The following is a 23,625-nucleotide window of genomic DNA, read 5'->3' as shown; positions in this document are numbered from 1 at the left end:
AAATACAAATAAGTGTAGTGAGTTTACAATTATTTTATTTGATTAAATTGATATGGTAATGTGAAAATACTTTGTTAAATTACAATTTAAGGTGTGTGATTTAATACAGTGTACACATTCTATTTTGTTTAAGCATCATTTATAAATGTGCATTACATTGTTTAGTTAAATGTTGACTGTTTACTGACCAAGCAAATGTAACATGATTTCCTTTTATGGACTGAAGAATGCTACTTATTAACACTTGTTGGCATACATTCAAAATGAGCTGAAGTGTTCAAGACCTTCCTGTTGAAGAAACATTTAAAGCATGTAAATTTACAAGCAATGTAAATATGTGAGTGCAAAGTGAGAACATTTAGGAAACTATTTTGGACATGAAGTTTGATATTTAGTTGCCATAGTTAATTAATGTTATTATGCACAGCACATGTCATTACTATCCTGATGGTGTTGAATGGCGCGGTGCCTGTCAATACAAACATTTAACCACCAAAAGTTAATCTCAGAAATAAGTAGTCTGAGACTGTAAATGAAATATAGAGTGATAAGATTAAGCAATATTTGAACTATATTAAAATGGCAGAATCTTATAAAAAAAAAACCAAAAGCACTTATTAATTCGCAGAACAAAGACCATTTATCAGACTCAGAATAAAAAGAGGTTTGATTGTAAAATATCCATTAATTTTCCTCCTCTGCTCATGATTGCACATATTCTGGGTCCAAAGCCTGCAGATACAACTTCACGTTGCCAAATAAACGTTTGTGTGTGTGTGTGTGTGTGTGTGTGTGTGTGTGTGTGTGTTAGCAGAAGAAAATATTATGAACTGAAACTGGGATTTGTAATCTGTAGAAAATGTAAAATGTGGAAAAACATAACTGTTTTCTCCATAAAAACAAGTTATAGCTAAATATAGTCATAATATTTTGAAAAAAAATTTTTTTTTATTATATTACTACACAGAACCAAAATGTATTTAACATGAGAATTTATGACATCAACACAAAGTACTTGATTATGTCAAAAAAGACAAAAACAAAATCAAAATCCATACTTTAATAAATTAATAATTTTTTAAGTAAAATATATATTGTCATAAGAATAAGTAAAAATTTGATTGCTTACTGATTCATTATTTGAACTTAGTACTTTATGTTGCTGACTAAAAAATTCCCATATTCACACATAATGGTGCCATCATGTGTAATTACTTTCAATGTATAATAATTCATATATGTATATTATGTATTTTTATTGCCGCTTAGTTAAGGAGAAACATCTCCATCTCCATTTGTTGAAATGTTTCATAATCGGTTTGTGGAAATGGAACTTTTGTCCATAGTTTTTGCTCTTAATTTGAATTTTGGAGCCTTTAATCTACACCTCTCACAGCCACAATGCATGAATTCTTCCGTCTCTGCTAACAGTGTGATACAGTGAAAGTGCATGAAGAATTCTGGGTAGGAGGAAAGCGATGACGAGCTGGAAAAGGAATCAACCAGCAATCTTTGTGGGCTCTGTCACCAGGCTGGAGCCGTCCCAAAGCGTTTTAAACTGCTCTGGGATTGGAAACTCCCTCTGTTGAATACACAAGAAGATATTAGTCAAATAATGTATGAACAATGCTTCAACCTTTAAGGCTGATGACAGATTTTCCCTCATATTTGAATGTAAAGCAGGTCAAAATTCTGGAATAGAACATTGTTATTTTTGGTAATGTATCAATAGAGTTATTTGTATAAATGAAAGGTTATGCTAGCTCTATTGTTAGATATTTCCAGTGTAAACAAACATACATAATCATCCTCTCCCTCAGGAACAAGGACGTTCATCTCAGAGCTCTTGGCACTGACAATCTCACAGTCGAGTGAATCCTTGCTCAAGTAGACATGGCACCCCTCAGTCTTGTTAATGGAAATAGTAGGAACTTTTCCCATTACCTGAAAGGCCAAAAACAAGTTATGTGTTGTTCACAGGCAACAAAATACATAAGGGTGAAAAAAAAATTGAAAGAATTAGTATTTTTGAGCCACGAGTTCCTACTTGATCCAAAACTTCTGAACAATACTATACGTGGTTGATGAATCTTACAATATTTTGCAGTAATTTTTTAGTAATTCTTGCTATAAAAAACTGAGGTTTGATGTATGACTGTGTAATTTATGTCCTTCAGTATCAACAGATGCATACCACAATGTTATTTAACATTCGCAGTTGTGTTGATTACAATATTCTTTATTAATTCTGTCAGTTATGACCATAATTCATGCACATACATTATGCTAACAAATTCTTTTTCACAATAATAACCCTGTGTACAGATCACTCACAGATCAAAACACTTACAACTTGTTATGCACAAACATTTAACATCTAACCTGAAGCTGAATGTCTCTGGAGTTGATGACCTCAACGATGCCCACCACACTGTCAAACACGAGTCCGAGCTTCTTACAGTTATCTGTGAGGAGAGAGACAGACATCAGCCAGGCGTAACTGAATAAGAGCAGCTGGTGTTATGAGGAGCTCCTCTTACCCACTATGATGGAGTTGACTTTGCCTTTGATCTGGAGTGTGGAGTTGCTACAGCTAAAGACATAAACCACCTGTCTGAGCTCGGTCTCCTCTATCACCAGGTCATGAGACTTCTCCTGGTGCTCCTACAGGACAAATCCATACAATAGATCCACTAAACATATGCTGTAGGCACTGTAAATCAATAAGAGTCTCACTACAAGTGCAGGGTAGCTCAGTTTACAAGTGTTATCATTTTAAGACATCTCTACATTCACCAAACCCACTTTTTGGGAGATAATGATAATTATTTTTTTAGTGATCCCTGCCTTAATGAATCTCTTCCACTTTTCCCTATGCAACTGAGAATGATTATTTTATATAAAACATTTAGGCTCTGATGGTATAATATTAATAAAAAATGTAATAATAAAAATAACAACTATAACACCAACAATAATAATAATAACCACTATGCAAAGTATTATTATTAGTAGTAGAAATTAGTATTTTGATGATGATGATGATGATGATGATGACATTGAATAAAAAATATCAAGTTCATTGCATTGTGGGATACATTTGTTTTTTAAATTTTGGCAAATGTAGCAGAACGATTACAAGTAGTATGATTTAACGCTGGACACATTCAGACACATGTCAGTTGATGAGGCGTGGGCACCTACCACCCTCCACTTCTTTCCTTCCAGCTCCAGCACGGGGGAATGTTTTTTGGCAGGTGCACACGCAGACATGCTGGGGTTCTGACTTTTGGCTGGAGATCCCTGATGTGTCCTCCCTTCCTGAGAGCGCAAGTTGGGGTTCTTATGGGTCTTCTGCTCGTCAGACACATGCTTCAAACCTGGAGGCAGAGCACATCACCTGATGTCAGTTTTGAAGGTGGTATAGTATTTTGTTGCGTGACGGTGTTCTCCTGCCCACCTTTAGTGATGGCCTCTCCCTGGTTGAGCTGTGCAAACAGAGCGGAGTGCTGGGCTGATGTGTCGTCGGGTTTGGGGCTGTCATCCATGAACATCGGAGGAGGACCTGGTGGTGGAGGAGGAGGAGGAGGAGGGCAAGGGCCAACAGAAGGAGCCCTGAACAGTGAGGGAGTGGCTACAGGACCCTGTGGAGAACATCAGAGTTAGTCCCGGAGAAGTTGCAATCTGATACACTCATTCCAGAATGGGAAAAACATCAAAAACAAAACTAAAACAGTATAGCTGTAAATCCACAGCCTCAAATAACAGCTTTATAAAATGGTTAAAAAACATTGTAACCGTGATGTTGATGAATTCACTGCAATGGTCATCTATCCAGTGGGGGGCGTTAGAGGCAATGGATTGGGTCTGTAGTGTTGCTGATTAAAAGCTCAAAAACCAATGTGACCTCCATAAAAAAAATTCAGGTATATTTATATTTCATATTTATAATGTATACAATTTATTAAAATATATGGCTGTAGAGCATCACTTAGAAAAGGGTTCTGAATTTTTTTTTAAGCTTTAAAGAGTTTAAATGGCAAAAATCATTGATTTGTAATACAGTAATATGGCCACACATTAAATCAATATTTCTCATGATAATAAAGACTATATATAATAATAAGTAGGTGTGTTCAAACCTTTATCCACACAAATTATACATCTATAACACTATAATATTAAATTCTCCAAAAAAGATCATATAAATCAAAATATGCAGTTAAAGGTTCATTAGCTAACTACATTAGTATGAACAATACTTCTGCATTTATTAATCTAGTTAATGTTAATTTCAGCATTTAGTAATCCATTACTAAAATCACAAGTTGTGTTTGTTAACATTAGTTAATGCACTGTGAACTAACATGAACCAACAATGAACGACTGTATTTTTATTAACCAACATTAACAAAGTAACTAACATTATCATGAACAAATAACATTAACATGAACAAATAAAAAGGGTAATAAATGTATTGTTCATTGTTCATGTTAGTTAATACATTAACTAATGTTAACATCATGACACCTTATTGTAAAGTGTTACTAAATGTCTCTTTAGGAAAGTGTATTGCTATATGGTTAATGCAACAATCTTTTGAAAGCAGTACATATCAGTCCATGTGTTTCTGGCACAACTGGGATAATCTTGTTTAACAACATTTAAAGTAAAAGAACAGATCCGTGTGGCACAGTTGGCTATTGTGTGACCCTGACGGCACACTTACGCCTGTTTTACATTGTCAGGAACAGCTGCCCTTGACAGTTGCACACGGTTTCCACTTCAACACTTAAACTGGCTTAAACAACTGTTGCACACTCATCTTTTCCTGTCTTGTACAAACACACACACTTCTAACACTTCCCGATACTTGTGCTGATGTTCAGCATAGGTTGCACAGTTAGGCAACCCAACCTCTGACCCTAAAGGTCTTTGCCTCGTGAAGAGGTGAAAAGGCAAAGCTGTTAGAGGAAGTGGAGAAGCACAGCAGAAAAATACATAGTGATGCGGGAGTTTGATTGTGTCTGATGTGTGAGGATATACAGAAGTAAATGAATTCAAAGGAGAGGAATACATGAGAAGCGAGGCTGAGTTACAAGGAGTGTGTGTGAGAGCAGGTGTGTAAGCCAGAAACACACTAGGCTTTTGTTGGGGGCATTTCTATGGTAAACCCTCCATGCAAAAAGACCCAGATGACCACCTGTCCACACCATACAGTCCTCCACATACACTCAGAGCCCTCACGGCAGGAGGGACAGCTGACACACAGTCACGGAGAGCTCTCAGGTTTCTGTTTGACACACACACACACACACACACACACTATTTCACCCCATGACAGACAAGATTTAACCTCTCCAAAAGTCCCAGAACTACTTAAAGGGATAACTGTGTATTCTTTCAAAGTCATATTAATTTCTAAACTCTTTGTAACCTGACACATTGTTGCATATTATCAGTCAAGTTAAAGCCAGTAAAAGCAACAGTAATATTGTGAAATATGATTATGTTTTCTATTTTAATATATTTTAAAATGTTATTTATTCCTGTAATGGCAAAGCTGACCAATGTAGAAAACAGTTGTGCTGCTTAATATTTTTGTGGAAACCATTATACATTTTTAAGGGTTCTTCTTTTATGAATATGAAGTTCAAAAGAACAGCATTTATTTGAAATATCTTTACTGTCACTATTGATCAATTGAATGCATCCTAGCTGAACAAAAGTCTTAATTTCTTAAACTCAAAATAATTATTTTTAATTTAGGCATCACAACATTAGAATGTGCAATATTTGATAAAGATTACATTTAACAGTGTTATTAAATTAGTGCTTTTAAAGATTAACTTTAAGTGAGTGCTAGAAGACAGAAAAATTAATAAAATGTATCTAAATATTAATAAAATTTATCTAAATGTAAAATTATAGGGGAAATTAGCATGAACAATTAAATATGCAATATCAACTGATACTGATAAATAAAACAAATTCTCTAACTTCAATATGGATATATATACTGGAAGAGATGAATTTCAAAGGCAGACATGCATAAATATAACTGTACTAGTTATCTAGATAGATGGACACAGTATAGCTGTTGATCATCTGAAATGAATCTGCATTCAACCAGCCTCTGTATGACTAAAAATGGAAAATATGCTTTTCTGTATTGCAGTTTTTCCTAATTTGAAACAGAAACATGATATCTAGCATTGCAAAAATGTACATCTTTGAAAATGACAGATTTCCATATTACTGTAGATTTTTGATTACCAACATCAGCTGTTCTAATTGTATTCATATCAAGAATATTCATATCGTATTCAAGAAAATTCATATCATACTTCCTGAATACAAAAAAGTTGAGGTGAGCCTTAAAAGTCATTTTCCAATTGAAAGTCTCACTTACAGTCTTGTTCCAGATGAGTCCAGTGGTGTGGTGCTCTTTTATGTAGGTCTGAAGTTCAGTCCAGATGCTCAGATACGAACGAACCCACTCAACATGACGGGGGTCACTGAGGTCAACAGAGACACACATAAAAAAAATGTTCAGTGGAATTGTTTAAGTGAACTAATAAATAATATTTTCCTAAATGTTCACGCACAACATTACTGTGAGGGAGATTTACTATGTGTAGGTACATTAACAAAAAGTACCAAACTGGTATTAAAGTAGCAGAAAAATACCATTATACATGACTATGGTAATCATTATCACAATACCATGTAAGGGACATTTCACATTAACTGATCTGATCTGAACTAAATAAAAAAAAAAAAAACGAATCCACTAACGTGTCTTTGTAATCTTTCAGGACTCTGTTTGTGTAGAACATTGCAGCATCATTCATCTCCTTCACATACGGCCCTGGTTTCTGACACTGTGACAGAGCAAGACAACAAAGGGTCAAAAGATGGTCAAAGAAGCTTATGTACTCATAAAAATAAATAATAAGCATAGAAAAAACGGATCAATTTCAAGGAAAGCACTAAAACTGAGGCCTTGAACCTTTGTTGTAAACATCAGCGGTAGTTTAAAGAAGAAAATGATAGAGTCCAGATCTGTCTTGGTCCAAATTCTCATTGCAGTGATTAGATACAGCCATCCACAGCATGAAGATATCAGAAGAGTTTACACAATAGAAAATAAATACAAAATTCAAATATCCGTTTGGTGGTCCTCTCACCGATGACTTAGATGGTTTGTGTGAGGTCGTCCGGTTGTCACAACCAAAGAAAATTTGCCTAATGGATGGATGTGATATTGTCTGAAGTTTATTTGGTGCGCTTTCATCACTAGCATCAAGCCGTTTCTGAATTTGCAGTCTTAACAGTAAGCGACTCAAATGCATAAGATGCATGAGCCAAACCAGGTATAAAGGAAGTCGGTGACTAGACTGCACCACAGTGAGAGAGAAGTGCTCACCACAGCCACCCAGCCCAGAGCGGGGATGCTCTCGCTCACGGCAGACAGGTGGTTGAACAGGCTACTGCCGCGGTTCTTCTCCCGAAAACTCTGGACCTCCTGAATCTGGTCGGAGAGGGGTCTGAGGAGGTCAGCCATCTCTGTCTGATTGGGAATGAAAGCAGGAAAACCATCAATCAAAAGTTAAGATTCATTTGTGGAACACCAAACAGTCTGAGTTGTTCATAAAACATGAAAAAATGTACTTCAGATTCACTCTTTATTGTCCTCAGAAGAGGAAATACTTTCCACCAATGCAAATATATGCAGCGTCTTTGTTGGCAGCGTCTATGAATGTCTGTCATGATGGTCAAAACTTAGTTTATTGTCTAAGATAATGCCCAGGTACCTGAAGTTGTCAACAATTTCCACTGGCTGGAGCAGATTGATGATATATTGTAACTGATTCCTTCCCAGTAAGGAGAGCAAGTTTGGCTGTGTCATCTGAGTATTACTTACGGTTAGAACCTCTGAAGATGTATGAGCAATACTAATAGTGATAATTGTCTTGCAGGCTCTAATAAACCACTTAAATAAAGTAATTTGCCATTTTAGTAATTTCATTTGAAACAACGTCAACTGTGAGAAAACCTCCATTCATAAAATATCCATCCCTTACTTTTATAATTCAATCAAATTAGTCTAATAATTAAATTAACTCTGAGCCCAGCTGTCACAATATATTTCAAAGATGAACAAAAGGAGATTTTGTGCTGTATACCACTATAGAGTTTAAACCTCTTCTATTAAAGACCCTGAAAGGATGTCTGCATAGATTTCCTTCATTTTGTTGTATTTCCAATTGAAAGTTGGGCAGCACACTTTCAAGTGTGTGTGTGTGTGTATATATAAACTAAAACCAATTAAAATTAAAAGTAGATAGACAGACAGACAGACAGATTAAAAACTAAAACAAATTAAATACAAATACTAAAATGTCATTGCACATATAGAAGAGTTGTATGTGGAATAACATGCTAGCATTTCTAGCAATATTGTAGCAATGTAACACTGTATACTGTCCCTCTAGTCTAAAGGGAAAGAAGTGACAAATCAAACACCTTTCTGATTATCGTTTGCTGCATGGCCAACTGTGAAATCTGTGTAGGGAAAGCTTTCAGCCTTACGTGAAATTCCCAATCGTGTAGTTTCCTATTGAAATGACTAGATTTCACCCACAAAAAAATGTGCCTAACGAGAGTAAATGTGACCGTACCTAAAGACTGTGTGCATCTGCGTACATCTAGTAGCATACAGAGTATCTTAAAACTAAACATCAGAGAACCAGCCACTCCACAGTAACTCCAATTTTGATTTCATTGAGGCTTTTCTGCAAGCACAGAGAAAACACAGAGCCTGAGGCACCCAAGAAGACTTTTAATAGTGGGACCATTTTTTCCAATGAAACGTCCAGCGAGCTTCACCTCCCTCCCACTCAGCATTCCAGCCTGTGATGGGGAGATCCCCCTCGCCTTGTAAGGCCCTGTCCTGTACTGATGTTTACAGTTTACCTCTGCACAAGAGGGAGAGGGAACACACTGTTTCCTTTGTTAAATGAACGTTTTTATATTTATGCTTGTGTTCAAGCAGTTGCCATGTCCACCATTTCAGTCCATTTCACAAGCACTCGGTGGGAGAATGAGGACGACTGACTACTCTGGACTAAAAATACCGCTTCTTGTTTTCAGTCAGACTCATCAGCTCAGGCTGAAATCACAGTTGACCTGATTTCAACCTCATCAAATAAGTGAGAGATAAACAAACAAGACAGACAGGGTGTATTTAAGACAGTATATGTTGGCACAATGTGTATTTATTCATCTATATTTACACGTTTTGTGGCCGAATGTGACTCATCATTGTTTTTTGGTGTCAACAAGGTCGAACTGTCGAGGGTTGTTGTGGCTTGAGTTTGTGTATGTGTGAGTGTGGCACAAAGCGATAAAGAGTGAGGGGGAGCGAAAGAGAGAGAGCAAAACCGTATTTACATAAATTCCTCCCATAACAACATGCACATGATTTTCATTTCTGTGAACAAAGGCGCCTCTTTCATCCATACTCGGACATTACAGCCTTGTTAAGGCACTGTCCAAAGTGCAAGTACCTTTCTAGCATCATTCTGAACTTCCCTTCCCATCATGCTTAGCCACGGAGAAGGACAGAAATAGCCTGCCTATCTCTGAACTATGAATGGAGCCAGAGCTAAGAGCTTCTTTCTCAACCAATTATGAATTACATGGCAAGAAAGCACTGCTTCACATTGAAATACACTATATATGTGTGTGTGTGTGTGTGTGTGTGTGTGTGTGTGTGTGTGTGTGTGTGTGTGTGTGTGTGTGTGTGTGTGTGTGTGTAAAATGTATGTATACATACATACATACAAAATGTATGTATAGGTTTAATTTATTCTAAATAAATGTATAGAAGGATTTTACAAAATATATTTGAATGTATTTAAATAATATCAAATTCAGTTTAAATAAAGTAATAAAATAACATAACTCCAGATATATAACTGGATACATCTTAGCTGTATAACTCTTGAAAAGAATAAACTGAAATATATTTAAAGTACATAATACACTTTAATTTAAATTAAATATTTGTAATTTAATTAAGTAAAAAAAAAAAAATTCTAGATAAATAATTGAACACATATTTACTTTATGAACTATGGAAGTTACAATTTACTTAAAATGACCAGAATTTATTATATGAATAAATATCCTCTGAACAGACATCTTGGTCTTTCACGGTGCAATGCATTTTGATGGTGAACAACTCTTTTAAAGGAGGAATTAGAGAGAAACAGCTGCGGTCTACAGGCCACACAAACACTCCTCACCGAGCGACAGACCCGTCACGTGACCCGGGCCACAGACACACACCGGCTCAAATATAGAACATGCCCATAAAAAGCCACAGAATGCAAGCACAGTCCCACACACACATATACAGAGACAGAGAAAAGCCAGAGGTTTAGGGCAACTTTCCAGCATCCCTCCTGGGAGCTACACGCACTTCACAGTTCACACTACTGATGGAGAGGAACAATGGCTAAACATAGTGTGTGTGTGAGTGAGAGAATGTTTGTAGGATATATTTATATATGCATGAACAGGGAAAAAAATTTATTTGAGAATTATTGTGAGGCTGAGCTGGTGCAAATGCGCGCACAGTAGAGTACTACAGAGATAGTCTCCAGTCTTTTCTTAGCATATCTAATTCAGGTTGAGTGATTTTCCATTCAGATTTGTGGGAATCCATTTGCAGAAATACCCTCTTATCCTCACCAATGCATTTGACCGATGCAGTTGTGGCTATTTGTTTTTATTTAATTGTTAGATATAACCACTACAATGCGAGATTGCTACTGCTAGGTTGTTATTCCTCAAACAATGCATGACAAACATCTTATCTCATGGGATTTTCTGCCAATGCCCATTAGTTTGTCACATACAGATCAGAGATTTGGCCCCCAGTTGTGTAAATCACATTGAGTGCAGTAAATATTGAATGAGAAATTACTTTTAAAATCTAAATAAAAAACAGAAAAACACACTAAATATCACAAACAGTCCTGCTACAGCACTTTTCCTACCACTTGTGTGTTTATTATCCAGTTTTTGATTCTCCATTCTACTTTCATCCAATAGTCTTTGGCCTGAGATCTTCTTCCTGTTTGGGCAATGTGAACCAAAGTCCGATGACATGACATCACACTGGCACCCTGCACTTCCCCCTGGCTACTGTGTGAATGCATTGGGAATGTGTCGCATTGGCATTTTTTAAAACAGGAGAGGTAATCCCTATGTGAACAGAAACCGTAGTCGCATGGCTGACCACATCGCTCAGAATAGTATGGAGGAGAGTAAGAGGTCGGCACTATAGCAGAAGAGAGCTTTTAAGTTGAAAAGCACTGAATTTGTATCACCCTTAAAGAAACAGTTCACCCCAAAATTAAAATCTTGTGTAAATTTACTCAAGGTGTAGATGAGTTTGATTCTTCTTTAGAACAGATTTTGAAAAGTTTTGCATTACATTAATTGCCCACTAATGGATCCTCTGCAGTGAATGGGTGCCGTCAGAATGAGATTCTAAACAGCTGATAAAAACATCACAATAACCTCATGCAGCGAAAATCTGCTGGTTTGTAATAAACTAAATCATCATTAAGACTTTTTGACTTTAAACCATTGCTTCTGGCTAAAATAAGAGTCCTCTTTCCATAATACTGCTTTCTCCAGTGAAAAAGTGTCTGATTCAGACGTTTTTAACAAGTTAAACACTCCAAAACAAAAACAAATATGTCGGTGGATACTGATGATAGAGGACAACAGAGGATTGACTTTTTCATTGGAGGAAGTGTTAATATGGATTGTGGACTTTTTGTATTTTAGTCAGAAGTGACATTTTAATATTAAAATATTTAAATGAATTGATTTTTTTAAATAGCTTTTTGCTTCACAAGATTCATTGATGGACTAGAGTCGTGTGGATTACTGTGTTGTTTTATCAGCTGTTTGGACTCTTATTCTGACGGCACCCATTCACTGCAGTGAATCCATTGTTGAGCAAGTGATGTAATACCAAATTTCTCCAAATCTGTTTTGATTAAGAAACAAACTCATATATATCTTGGATGGCCTGAGGTTGAGTAAATGTCAGCAAATGTAAATTTTTGGGTGAATTATTAATTTATAGGGACAGTTCACTCAACATAAAAATTCTGTCATTATTTACTCAGTAAAGAAACATTAAAGTTGTTTTTTTTTTAAATGAAGTTTAGGTCATTATTCCATCTGTTTGGAAAATCTCTACCTGGAAAAAAAAGACTTGTTTTCATTTTCCTCATAAGAAAAATAACATTTAAATCTGAAACACAAGGGTGAGTAAATAATGACAGAAATCTCATTTTGGTGATCTTCACAGTCGACGTAAAATGAAAATGCAATGTAACTATTTTCTAAATACATTCAATACATTGATCTGATTGTGAAATTCATCCATTCAGGTTTTTTTTTTTTTTACTTAATCAAAATGCCATATGTCAATCTTCCAGAGAAATGACAGACATCTCTCTAGTCTCTAGTGATGTATGCTAACTTCTTCAGTCATTTAGTCTGTGGTTATGTCAAAACAGTAGCATTCTTTAGGCTCTAACCAATTTGCTTCCATCTAATCAACAACCAGCAGATACAAGCAAGTCCCCCACCCCACTTGTCTTCTATATTGAGACTTACGTTTCACTCAAGCTTGTCACAATACAGAAGAAAAGATCTGATCAGACATCCGTTTCATCGCAACTCTAAATTGCGACTGCAATTAAACTACACAGACTCAAGAGTCATATGGGTCATTTGCTGAAGAGACTCTCCCAGCAAGCACTTTTAGTCAAGCTAAACATTGTTATTACGGTGCTTTAAATATGACAAACTCTGTAGTGTGAGATGTGCTAACAGTGCTCCAATGCAAGTGGTTACTTCAGGGGTGTTCATACTAGGTCCTGGAGAGTTTAGCTCCAACTTGCCTCAACACACCTGCCTGGAAGTTTCTTGTATGCCTACAGGAAGACGTTAGCTGGTTCAGGTCTGTTTAATTGAGGTTGGAGCTAAACTCTACAGGACAGCGGCCCTCGAAGAGCAGGACTGGACACCCCTGGATTACTTCATGACCATAAAACTGTGAAATGTTACATGTCGTATGAAATCATATCCAGATATATTGGTTTGGTTATACCTTTGCCGGCTCCTTATGTGTCATGGTCATTTTGAGGAAAGCACGCTGGATCTGAAGGGCATTGCACACCATCTCTGCCTGTTGGATAAAAAAAAATTCAAGCAACAACAAAGTTATTTATTTTATATTTGTAATAGTATTTTACTTAATAGCATTTTGTGGTGGAACTAACATTATCAACATTTTTGCAATAAAATGCCTTTGTCTTGCGAAGGCTAATTTTCACCTAGCATTTTATGTATACGCACAACTAAATTGATTTTGCATGTTTTGCATAATTTTACAAAGGAAATCTTTGAATTGAAAAGCGCACAATAACATTATTTTAATAAATATGTGAAATGTAAATAATAAATACATAAAACATTAATGTAAACATATATTCTGTTCACAAGTGATATTGACCTTTTTTGCTTTCTTTAATATAATGTTTACACAACACATTCTGACATTCAATTAAAGTCAATCATTTTAGAAAGATTTGAAGAAAGTTTTAATGTGACCTTTATATAATAAAAAAGTTATGTTATATAAAAATCAACCTTGGGGGAGATAAAGTACTAAAGTTAGAGAACCGTCTAAATGAAGTAAAAGCTAATTGGATAGAACTGAACCCTCTGCTGCACACATACTTACACACAAATTGAGGCAAATCCTACATTTAGGAAAAGACTTGCTCTTGCAGAACATGGGGAAAGCCAGATGTCTGTTTTACCTTAAAAGGAGCTGACTATAGGAGATAAAACCCTCTCCCAGTCCATCTCTTTCAGCACTGATGAGAAACTTAAGATTGGTGAATGTTGCCTTTCGAGGTAAAGACACTTCACGGGATTTATCATCGGTAATTCCCACACTTTCAGGTTCAAAAGGTCACCTCTGCATGACTCCCGGTGAAATCAAGGCAATCAGGCTGAGGTTCAGACCAGCAGTGTGTGGCAGAGGAGAAAGGGATATTGTATGCAATCTCTTTCTAGAACTCTTCTAAGAAGTTTTATGTCAATCTTAACTGGATCGAAACAATAGCTGTGCAATCATACTGTAGTTTATTACAGTTTCACATATATAAACGTGTCATGTTTCAATCTGGGTTTTTCTTTGTACATTTCAATACAAAGGTATAAATTAAACTGAACATGTTCCTCTAAGATTCTAATATTGGGTAAAGAAAAGCAAGTATATTTATTTATTAAGTATTATAATACGTAGTATTGTGTACATCTGTCAAGGTTTGGGGTTTGAAGAGATGTTTTTGAAAGAAATGTTTTTGACAGAAGTCTCTTATGCTCGCTACATTTATTTGACCAAAAATAAAGTAATAACAGTAATATTGTGAAATATTATTACAATTTAATTATCCTTGAATATATTTTTCAAATGTAATTTATTCCTGTGATGCAAAGCTGAATTTTCAGCATCATTACTCCAGTCTTCAGTGTCACATGATCCTTCAGAAATCAGTCTAATATGCTGATTTGGTGCTCAATAAACATTTCTTATTATAAATCATATAATATTTTTGTGGTAACCATTTATTTGAAATTTCTTGGAATTTTGGAACAATGAAAAAAAATCTTACTGACCCCTGACTTTTTTTTTTATACAGCATATTATTTAAATAAATATCGTTTTACATAATATTATTTAAACAGATATAGAAAATATAATATTTTACATATTGTAATATATTTAAAACATTAAAAGACAAATATTTATTTTTGTACATGACAAGTTGTCTTTATTTACACTGAACTTACTATTTTACACACTATAAATGGGTTTGTATACGTGAAAATATACAGCTGCTTTTAATTTTAGGAAGAGCGTCCTTAGAGGATCATCATATCTGGACGTTGTTGGCATTGAAAAGTTTGAAAACCCCCCAAAAGACCACATCCACACAGACCTACAGAACATGATAAGTTCCCACAAACATTTAGCGCAGACAGCCTTTTTTTTCACTGAGCAAAAGATCCCGCACACACACACACACACACACACACACACACAGTCAAAGAGCCATTTCTCATCTCTTATTAGACCAAAAGAGAAATGTTTCCTCTCTGAGTTGAGCTTGAGGAGGATTCCAGTGTTAACAAAGAGGACACATACATCCCTCTCCCACTTTCTTTCTGCTCTTTTCACCCGTCCTCTCTCCCTCTTCTCATAATATTACATTCCATCACTAGAATGAGCCACTGTGCCTCTGTGTACACTAAGTACATTGTCCAGCGCCTCATTTCTCAAGCAGCTCTTTAGTTACCAAATGCTAGCGACTGGACATGAAATGTAAGCCATACAGACCGTTATGTACTGTCAGTCAAAAAGAAGCCCCAACATTTCAGTTATTGTTTGCAGGCCGTTAACTTGAAAAGTACCTTGTGTTAGGACAGATGGGATAGAAACACTTGCTGACAAATGATTGATGGTAAGGGCGCTTATGGAGATAATGAGCAGGACATTTTATTTAATGTTTATATTATTATAAACTTATTGTCAATTGCAAAAAGCTTGGTCAAGAGACTGATGAGAATTTTTTTTTTTGGTTCATATAGAAATCTTTGACTTGATTGCAGATTTTTGTAATTTGGCAAATCTGAAAACAGTGTTACATTGTTGAGATCTCGAAATTTCTGAGTAAAAAGAGTGACCTTTAAGATACACTACATTTAAAAAAAAATTGTTATTTGAAAGAAACTATTACCGTGAAAAAAAATTGAATACTTTTATTCAGCAGGGATGCATTAAATAAATGAAAAGTGACAATAAAGACATTTATAATGGTACAAAACATTATTTATAAATGCTGTTCATCAAAGTGTCCTGGAAAATTTTTTATCACAGTTTCCAGATTAATATTAAGTAGGAAAAACCGTTTTCAACACTGACAATAAGACACGTTTCTTGAGCTCCAAAGCAGCATATTAGAATGAATCACAGGAAAAAAAACATAATTTAGAAAAATATTACACTATAAAATGGTTACTTTAAATTTCATAATATTATTTTTAATGTATTTGTGGTCAACACCATTGATCAACATATAAATCTTACCAACCTAAACTTCTTAACAATACAGTATTTTGAAAAAACACCATCAGACGTGTTTTTTTATTACTCTTAGGCTTTTTTGAAATATTTTATATAATTTTATAACAATCCAGTAGTTAATATAACCTCTCTTAATGAAAAAACACAGCAAAACAGTAATTTTCCAGTCCAACAAGACATTAATACAGCACTTCTTTGCTGCAGCAAAAATAAGAAGCAGTTTAAACAAGCTGAGTTGTCTCTGTAAATACACTTTAGACAAACAAAAGCTGTTCTTCCTTCACGTTTTCCATTTTTCAAACACCTGCGTTCAGATTATAATAAAACATTTTCCATTTGTTATGATGCGAATGGATTTAACAAGGCTGCAGGGAACAGAAGAGCACAAAGCCAATTGTCAAATATAGCAGAGTTATGTGAACCTGGAAAGCAACAGCTGTGAGCTCCTGAGCAGCTGTACTGATGGCTGACGTCTGGACGTCTGTGAGTCTGTGCAGTCATTTGCTTCTATAAACTAAGAGCTCTTAGGAGAATGACTTCACTCTTATATTATCTACCTCTGCTCATCTTCTGTCAGAATTCCTGTCTGCATTGACATTGATATTCACAAACGCTTGCACTTACATGCTTAGCCACATCTCCACCAATAGCTGTGCTGGTCCTCAAATATTCAGACACTGAACCACTCAGCACATGGTCAAATGCCTCCATGCTTTCGGATTCACCAAAATCAAAGAAAGATCAAATCAACAAAACAGCAGAATCTTATAAACAACATTAATTCAACAAAACGAACAGAACAAGCAACACATCCAACGGAAGATACTTTGAAATGCCATTCATTGTTGGGGATTTTGAGATTTTGACAAGACAATATAATATAGAGTACAATTTACAGACTCCGGCATATTTTGTGTACCATTTATTTGTTGTATTTAAGATATTTGACACAAAATAAAAATAAAAAAAAATCTTATTGCTGAAAATAAGAATTAATATAAAAATTATTATTGTTGTTACTATTAGTATTAATATGATTAGTATTAATGTTATTGTTATTATTAGTAATAATGCCACTATTAAAATCTCTTATTACAGAACCAATAACTCAAGTAGAATTTGGAGGAAAAAAATGGTCAAACTAAATGTGTTAATATTGATTAATTTATTGTTAATAATTTTATTTTTTTTGATTTTGTTTTTTTTTTATACATCATCTGAAAGCTAAATAAATAAGCTTTCCATTGATGTATGGTTTGTTAGGATCAGACAATATTTGGATACAATATTTGGAAGCAGAGATACAACTATTTGAAAATCTTGAATCTAAGGTTGCAAAAAAATCTAAATATTGAGAAAATCGCCTTTAAAGTTGTCCAAATTTAATTCTTAGCAATGCATATTACTAATCAAAAATTAAGTTTTTATATATTTACGGTAGGAAATTTACAAAACATCTTCATGGAACATGATCTTTACTTAATATCCTCATGATTTTTGGCATTTGAGGTAGGAATTTTGAAAAATGTATTGTTTTTTTGGGTTTTTTAATTAATATACTTATGTTTTTTAAGACTGGTTTTGTGGTCCAGGGTCACATATAATCTAACACTAAAAAGGACACTGTGAAAACATTGAATTGCAAACACAAACTTGAGACTGGAGGAAGCAGAAGAGAGAGTTCAGAAAACCCATTCACTGACATCCATATCCATTATATATTTCAGACTTTGTCAATGTGCAGCTTGCCCAAGCTAATGCCACTCTGCTCCTATGAGAATATTTTTCCCATGAAGAAAAAAAATCCCCTAAAAGTCAGAGGTCTTCTCCTTAAGATAATCTGTACAGACAATGCCCTGTGGACTCATCAAAACAGACCACAACAGCATTTTATGCTTTATAAATAAAAACTCTTAATATATTATATAATGCAGGATCTGCTGTACTTATGATACCTCCGTTGATAATGCTGCTGATGTCTCCGTTGACCAAACCCCCAGGACAGTTCTGCAGTTTGACCGCCACCACCTCCAGACGAATTACTGCCTGCTCCAGACGCTCAACCAGTGCTTCCATGTCAACGGTCCTGCAGAAACAGAGCAGACTCTTGGTCTGTGCTAAATGGCCAATGAAAGCTGTTTGATTTGTTGGGACTTCATGACCTGGGTACCAGTCTGTTCAATAAAACACTGTCTGCTCCCTGTAACGGTCACACGACAGCACGTATCCCAGAGAAACATGACAACAATAATTATGAGGAATGTTTTATTGACTTTCTTGGAGTCTGCCAGTGATGCCAGTCACTGCCATCATAACATCCACTATCAGAAATGTATATTAAAAAATTATTACAATAATATTAATATATTATAATAAATGATAAAGTAGCTAATACTGGCTTTCTGCAAATCTAGCACACAGCACATACAAACTGTGAGTATATGAAGGCGTGGAGAGTTGACTGGCAGCCGTCCACATGACCACACCTCAATACTCATCTGCTAACTGGAAAAATTTAGCAGTCAATTCAGTTATGACAGTGTCAAGAAGAGGCCACAAACTGTGCTGTCGGCAGTCCAAATTCAGCAGTTTAGCAAACTATTTCATTACATAACATGTTTATTATCCCCATATTAAAACCCTTTAAAAATAACTCAACCAGAATTAAGTACAACGCATAAATATTGCTGCTATCTTGACATGTTTCAGCCTCCATCTGTGCACCAGATCAGCAAATACAAATTCTGTTCTATATTTGAAATGTTTTAGTCATTATTAGTCATTTAGTCATTATTAATAATAAAAAATACATTAAATCAGTCATTAGACCTGCTTCATTCATCTTTCATTTCTGACCTTTAGTCATTAAAAATGTTCATTAAAAACTATTCATTAAATCTAACTGACTTAAAGTGTGTGTGTGTGTGTGTGTGTGTGTGTGTGTGTGTGTGTGTGTGTGTGTGTGTGTCTGTGTCTGTGTGGATGTATACACACACACACAGAGAGAGAGAGACATATACATATCATGTGTGTATACATACACACTTACACTTTAAGTCAAAAAAGCATTAATGTATCAGTTAAAATATCAAATGTTTCACTATTTCAAACCGTTTTGTCTAACATATGCATATATGAAATCAAATAGATGAAATCTCATGCTGGTATTTGAATCTGAATAAACAGCTTGTCATCATTCTTATTAGAGGAAAGAAGTGGAATTTAATCATCCAATCCGGTTCATATGACTGAACAATAACAATCACATCAGTCAGCACCTTCTTTGTGATCTCTGTTACCTATTAAGACAGCAAACTTGACTATCATACTCAATACTATATTTTCTATTATTCATTAAAGAATGCATTGTGAATGCACTGGTGGGCTTACAAGAAGTGAAATGGAGCAAATAAGAATCTCTAATGTGAATAATGTCAATGTGTGGAGGAATGTATTGTAGATTCCCTTTATGTACAGTGCACACACGCATTTAAACAATTATTCTGATCCATCTGGGAAATTATATGTCCGTTACAAAAAACAATGGAGTAGAAGAAAACTCTGATATAATATAGAAAATCAAACACGCAAATGAGCACAATCTGGCAAACAATATTATCAACTTATAACCTGATGACCACCTTCACACAATCAATCATCATACAATAGCAGTTAGGAGCTAACAGCACACCACACCGATTCATTCACCTGGACATTAAAGAGAGAACAGACTACAAAAGAGCCGTATTTGCTGCATTTAACATGTAGCTTCTAAAAGAGCAACTCGCTCTGTGACACACGTCAGCAGTAATTAATAGTGACCCAGTGTGGAAACGCTCACGTCATCTTGTTATCTCTCTAGAGAATTCTCTAGGCACTGCCAAATGCCTGACCTGGGCCTCAGCTGGGCTTTTCAGAGAGGAAGAATAAGCCCTGAGCTTGTGACACAGACAGAGTCATTTCTAAAAACACAGGCCACCAAACCTCCAGCTTAAGTAGAGATCATCTAACCAGTGGCACAGTGATCAGCATTCTAGGCTGAAAAAATGACTGTAAATATCTAGTAGGCCTTTGTCAAATCAAATACAGTTGCTTCAACCTGGTGGCGTATGTTTGGTTAGTCTGCCATTAAACAGGATAAATGCTGAACTAATATTTCAGGTGTGATGCAGTTACTAGGCACTCTTATCTATTTCTGAATGTCTAGTCTCGGACTCTAAATGCAGAGCGAAGTTTTACCCAGATACAGGACAGAGAAGTTGACTAAGGGTCTGAGCTCATGTGCTAATAAACATTTCAAAGCACATGCCTTGAATGCCAGTGTGACTTCCTTTTAATTTAATCCTGATTGCATAATGAATTTCAAAAAAAATTAAATATGGACATCTGTAGCTTAACTTCTCAAGACATTATATAGGGACAATATAGATACTAATAATCTTTTCATGGGCTGTCTGGAGGATATTCTTAAGAAATATGGTTTGTGCATCTACATCATTCACATCACTTACCATGTTTGAATACCCAGAGGTATAGGAGTGTTTTATAAAGTGGGGGGACAAAATGTAATGATGACTATCTCCCAAAAAGGTGGGAGTTGTGACATCCTGGTAAAAACTACTACTGAATTTCACCTTTGTTATTAACATTCCCTTGCATAATTGTATCTGTATATATAACATGCATATTTTGGCTATCTTGTTTTTTGTGTCCACACATATTTATATTTAATTTCTTGCGTAAATCTCCAAAATTCCTTGTGTGTTTAAGTAAGCATACATGGCAATAAATCTTATTCTGGTTCTGATTCTGGTTTAAACAAAATGAACCCAATGCATATACTATTTGTATCAAAAATAACTTCTATAGATATTTAATATAGCGCAAGCATTAAAATCATTGGTAGTAGTATTTAATTTTTGTATATATTTTATATTATATTTTATCATTTTTTTACATTTTACATCATTTATATTTTGTAATAAATAATACAATTGCACAAATACTTTCTTGAAACACAGCTCTGAAATTTAGTAAATATGGTGATGGGACATATGTGACCCTGGATCCACAAAATGAATAAATAAGCTTTCCATTGATGTATTGTTTGTTAGGACAGGAAAATTATTTACCTGAGATACAACTATTTGAAAATCTCGAATCTGAGGGTGCAAAAAAATCTAAATATTGAGAAAATTCTTTGCAGTACATATCACTAATCAAAAATTAAGTTTTGATATATTTACGGTAGGAAATTTACAAAATATCTTCATGGAACATGATCTTTACTTAAAATATCCAATTGATTTTTGGCATATCATTTTGACCCATACAATGTATTGTTGGCTTTTGCTACAAATAAAGCCAACCCAAGCTATTTATGACTGGTTTTGTGGTCCAGGGTCACATATTATGTATATATAAAATACTATTCAAAATTACGAAATATATTTATTAAAGGAATATTGATTGTTCTGAAATCTAGCCAATATACAAGCCCACAAATTAGGATTAGGCTATGTCACCCTATTGATTTATGATAATATTAACATATAAGAATCGCCACTAGACAGCATCACTTGAAATGTAGCGCGTGTCTAATAACAGAGCTGAAGTAACTAGCCCGTCTCGTCATATCTATCCCACAGGCAGCAGACGCCTGCACGCGCTGATATGACAACTGACAGATCCTGCAATTAGTGAAAAGATAAGGCACCCTGCCCTCTGACACCAACACACCACTGCTGCAACCTAAAAATCGTGCTAGTTCAAACCAAATTCCTGCCTGCATAGCGAGAGCGCGTGTCTCCAAACACAAAAACACGCACGTTTCCACGAGAACCTCCCACCCGCTCAGAGCGCGACCCTAAACGTTCCGCTAACGACCTGGAAACATAACATGACAGACACAGAGTCATTCTTACCCAAATATTACCTCTGACAAAGGATCCAGGCTTTACTCTCACGTTTTCTTTAGAAAAAGCGAGATGTGTTTCGGCTATGGAGGACTGGTCCTGGCGTCCCCGGCTCTCTCCGGCTGTCACTCAACTGAGCCTTGAGCAGCCGCTTCCGGTACTTCCGTATTTGGGAAAGATGAATCAGGGAAAGCTTACATCAAGATGCCTAGATAGAGCAGTGAGACAGATAGACTGAAAAGGTTACTAAGGACATCTTGAATCTTGATGGTGCCGCCTTGAATGGCAATAATATATACTGAAAGCATAGCAACCACCTATTGTGTAAATATGAAAATATGACTCTGAATGCCACTAAATAATTTTCAGAAGGTGTTTTTCTATCTATATGTGAATAGTTTTATTACAAGTGTCATAAAATTCCTGGAAAAATAAAAGCTTGGCATAATCTTTGAGGTTTTTAAATAATAAATGTTGAAGCAAATTATAAAACACATATTATAAGCATAAACATTATTAATAATATACTTTTGTGTGCATAGGTAAATATTTTAGAGTCATTAAATCAAAGTTTTATAGAAAATATTAAATATCAAAAATATCACTGAATATTAAAATATGCAAATATTACATATCAAAATATTTATATAATATTAATTTAAATTATTATTAATACTATAGAACAAAATGTAAAAATAAATAAATATATGCATGCATAAACCACATTGTTGATTTTTTTGTTACTTTTGTTATTTATTCAGTTTCCATTACCTATTGAGCAACTAATTATCTACACTCCACGTTTGCTTCATTGCACTTTTGACACTACAACAGATGATGAAGTAATCTGCCTGTCAGCCGGTATCAGTGCCTTTATTCTGCATCAGTTCCCATGGTGTTTTCTTCCCGCGGTGCTGTGCTATCATGGCCGACATTAGACAGGCATCCCTGGTGATGGTGTGGTGGAAAGCTAATGAAAGGTACTGAAACACAAGTCAGCGTCAGGTTACACGGCGGGCAGAAATAGAACATCCTCGAGAAGAACCAAGTGCAAAGATGTGGCCCTTTGGCATTTCTTATTGATAAGAAAAGCCCTAAATAATTCACTGAGCCACTGCAGGTCTCCAATATGCAAGATGGCGTTGAAAGGAATACAGGTGCTGGGCTGGTTTGGTTTTAAGTACAGGTATACATGCGTGAGGTTTATATTTAAATGTAGGGTTGAGTTACATGGGATGGCAGACTGGATTGGAATTTAGTGCTGGTTTATGGTCATTACCCAAAGTGCTCTGTCCTGAACATTAGAAGACTGGGTACAACTAGGTCAACATGGTGGATCTCAGATCAATGACACTGCGATTTGGCTCAAACATTGCTCAATCTATCTATCCCAAATGAGGTTCACAAACAACACAGATACACAAATTTGCTCATCCCATCACCTGACTAGTCAT

The 23,625-nt window shown here is 35.3% G+C and overlaps 1 protein-coding gene across 2 annotated transcripts; it reads right to left on the bottom strand.

Moving 5' to 3' along the window:
• Positions 1 to 18: 18 nt before the first annotated feature.
• Positions 19 to 22,358, bottom strand: cap2 (cyclase associated actin cytoskeleton regulatory protein 2). 2 transcript variants are annotated; one of them, XM_042745422.1, is made up of 13 exons: positions 22,181 to 22,358; positions 18,212 to 18,342; positions 16,881 to 16,981; positions 13,209 to 13,286; positions 7,431 to 7,574; positions 6,800 to 6,885; positions 6,414 to 6,519; positions 3,461 to 3,644; positions 3,205 to 3,380; positions 2,541 to 2,664; positions 2,383 to 2,465; positions 1,801 to 1,944; positions 19 to 1,582 (listed from the first exon to the last, which is right to left on the bottom strand). In XM_042745422.1, the coding sequence occupies exons 2-13, from the start codon at positions 18,330 to 18,332 to the stop codon at positions 1,499 to 1,501; spliced, it is 1,431 nt and encodes a 476-aa protein (XP_042601356.1). In that variant the 5' UTR covers positions 18,333 to 18,342; positions 22,181 to 22,358; the 3' UTR covers positions 19 to 1,498. The 2 variants fall into 2 exon arrangements, with proteins under 2 accessions (XP_042601356.1, XP_042601355.1); XM_042745421.1 differs by having other exon boundaries at positions 22,192 to 22,356.
• Positions 22,359 to 23,625: the final 1,267 nt, after the last annotated feature.

Source organism: Cyprinus carpio, chromosome B19, assembly GCF_018340385.1.
Source record: "Cyprinus carpio isolate SPL01 chromosome B19, ASM1834038v1, whole genome shotgun sequence".
NCBI lineage: Eukaryota > Metazoa > Chordata > Actinopteri > Cypriniformes > Cyprinidae > Cyprinus > Cyprinus carpio.
Note: the sequence above shows the minus strand (reverse complement) of the source record. Positions and strands in the feature narration are given on the sequence as shown.